Source organism: Argiope bruennichi, chromosome 6 (genome assembly GCF_947563725.1).
Source record: "Argiope bruennichi chromosome 6, qqArgBrue1.1, whole genome shotgun sequence".
Taxonomy (NCBI): domain Eukaryota; kingdom Metazoa; phylum Arthropoda; class Arachnida; order Araneae; family Araneidae; genus Argiope; species Argiope bruennichi.
In genome coordinates this window covers 126822844-126825947 of record NC_079156.1, presented here as the reverse complement: position 1 = coordinate 126825947, position 3104 = coordinate 126822844, and the positions used below count along the sequence as shown (strand labels likewise).

At 28.8% G+C, this 3104-nt stretch overlaps 1 protein-coding gene across 1 annotated transcript; it reads left to right on the top strand.

The window, feature by feature from the left end:
* Nucleotides 1-554: 554 nt before the first annotated feature.
* Nucleotides 555-1454, top strand: LOC129972005 (zinc finger protein 41 homolog). Its single transcript, XM_056085986.1, has one exon. The coding sequence runs from the start codon at nucleotides 555-557 to the stop codon at nucleotides 1452-1454; it is 900 nt and encodes a 299-aa protein (XP_055941961.1).
* The last annotated feature ends 1650 nt before the right edge of the window (nucleotides 1455-3104 follow it).

Below are 3104 nucleotides of genomic sequence, written 5' to 3'. Positions count from 1 at the left end.
TTAAGGTGAGAAAGCTCTAGTTTATGAAACGAATCAAAACATAATTTGTTAATCGATTAAATTCATTTTAATCATAAAAAATGTACAAATTTTATGACATCAGCAATAATGCCCACATAAATAAATTGTTAGGAACGTTTGAAATCTTGATTACTTCGAATTGTCAGCCATTTTCTGTATACGTTTCTGAGGACATAATTTTTTTAAATTGAATTTTAATACATATGGCTCGATACTTGTGTCAGATTTGTTATAGAATAGTGCCTTATGGTGAGAATCATTCCTGCCTCTTTTATAAGGACAATGACTATATATATACATTGCCAAAGTTAGAAGAATTAGACAAAATAGATAAAAATAATGATTACGCAAAAGATATAATTAAAGAAAATTTGAATGACATTGATGAAAATATGCAACCAGAAGTTCGTCAAATTTATATTGAAAATTCGGCAGTAATGAATACATCGCTAAAAGAAAATATTGATGATGTTTTGTTAGTATCTGACTCAAGGAGAAAACGGAAATTCAAGGCAACCTCGAATAGGGCACAAATGAGAAATCGGTGTGGTACGTCAATAGTGGACACTCAGGGGAATAATGAAAATGCATCGATAAACGTTTTGTCGGAAAATGTTGAAAATGCCTGGAATTCTGAGAAAGACTCTCAAAAGGCTTGTACGAAAACAACAGATAACACCGGATCTATCTCTGAGCAAAAAAATGGTGATTCAAATATTTCAAATTTATCCGCTGGAGAAGCTTTTGAAGAATGCCGAATGTCTCTTCAGGACAGCAAATGGCAATCGTTTAATAATGATAAAGATTCGTTTATGGATTCCTTGGACTGTGTTATCAAAAGTAATCTTTCAGTAAAGAAAAATATTACTGGAAGCAAGAATTCTCTTCTTAATTGTGATTTTTCGCAAGGAAACAAGGATCCGAAACATAGTACTATCAAAATTTCAAGGAGACTAAAAACCGAGCATATTTCACCTGAAATGACTTCTGAAGATTCCAATCACATCGACAAAATGGCTGCCAACGAGGAAGAATCAATTTGTTCTATAAAAGATGACATTGAAGTTGCAGGACCTTCTCGAATACGTCCTCTTAAGAAAATGTTCGTTTGTGATATTTGTTTTAAAGAGTTTAAATGGAAACGCAGCCTTCAAGAACATTATCGAATACATACTGGAGAAAGACCCTTCGAGTGCAGAATTTGTAAAACATCATTTGCTCGGAAATCAAGTCTCAAACAACATTATAAAATACACTCTGACGAAAAGACATTTGTGTGCGATATGTGCGGAAAAGATTTCAATTTCAAACAAAATCTCCAGATACATTATCGGACTCACACGGGTGAAAAACCTTATAAATGCCCAATTTGCGGAATGACATTCGCTCATATAAACAATTGCAACAGACATCTTAGAAAACTGCATGAGTGAAATCAATGAGCAAATTGCAAAAATACTTCTTTTACACTTGTATGAAACTGCTTAACATTCTCTAGAGAAAAATAGTTTTTAACTCAATTATTAGAGTTTTATTTTTTAAATTTCTGCATGGCTTCTATATATTTGACGAAGATATTTTTCTGATATCAGATCTACACTTTTTGGTACTTTACTTGATGAAGAATTGACGAAAGTTGTGTGCATTTATGTCCCATGTGTTTACTTGTAAATGTATATAATTTATTATTTTTATTTCTGCTTTTTAAATTGGTTCAGTTTTCTCTAATTTTCCATGAGTTTCGATTTTAAATGTTAGAAGAATTATGAAGATTTGAAATATATATTAGGTTTGAAACATTTCATTCAATTACCTTGTATCCAGATTCAACTATTCTGTATTAATCAATCAATATATTATAAAATAAATATCATCCGAAACATTCAACTTGCATCCATATTTTATACATTCGTTGAATGACATATTTACAACATATTCAGTATTAAAGGCTTAAATTAGATCCATCTAATGTAATAAATACATGGACAGCGCAATCGTTTCCTGAAGCATAAAGCGGAACGGTATTTGTCATGAAAATTAAATCCAAAAAACATTTGCAACTCCATTTATAAATTCTCCCAAATGAACAACGAATGTTTTTATTTATAATTTACTTTTCTAATCCGAATTCTTCTAAAATCAAAGTATTTCTAAAACAGTAAAAAAATAAAAAATAAATAAAAAAAACTCTTTAAAATATTAGAAATAAACAATTTAAGTTTTAAAAAAAAACATTAAAATTTCAATTTTTAAATGTTTAGCATTCATTAGTGTAGTAAAAATAAATAATCCGTTAAAATACAGTTACATACTAAAAAATAAATTTTCATTTTCATCCATGAATCTGATATTAAAATGGAATATCAATCTTGAAAATATTATTACAATCGAATTACAATTATTGTCTTGAGGAAAGGTTCATTACTTTTGACTAGTAATGCTTGATGTGATTACTTCTGCTCAGGAACTGAACTGCATGGCGCAATCTATGCATTAAGCAAAATTTTAGAAATATTTTGCTATAATTAACTTTCAAAAAATATTACAGCACAAAATTGATTTTTACATCACCTTAAAAGGCAACCTTCTCTTTTTAATGATAAAAGCTTTTGTCGCGTATTTTACAGAATTTTTAATCAATTCTTAACAAAATTATTTTAATCTTATTTTGAAGCATTATATTTCATTCACGAAATGAAAGTGAAATCGTTTTTATTGTTCGTTCTAATAATTCATTCAAGTTTATTATTCAATTCTTCAAGTTTATTCTTTTTTCAAGTAATTTACTTTCATTGTTTTGAAGTGCAATGAACAAAATTAGCTGCTTAATTTAATACTGAATGTAATAAAATACGTTGGGTTATGAATATAAATTGATACTAATACAAAATTCCTATAAATACGCGAAACAAATAATGCTCCTATAAATTAAAGTGTAATATGATGCGCCGAGTACATAACGAGATTTGGAGAACGCGAAAATAACTATTTTTTATGTGTATTCTTAGTATCGTGTATTCATTTCATTCATCTTTAAAATGTTTGATCCTTCCTAGCGACTTCTACAAAATAGATGCATCATT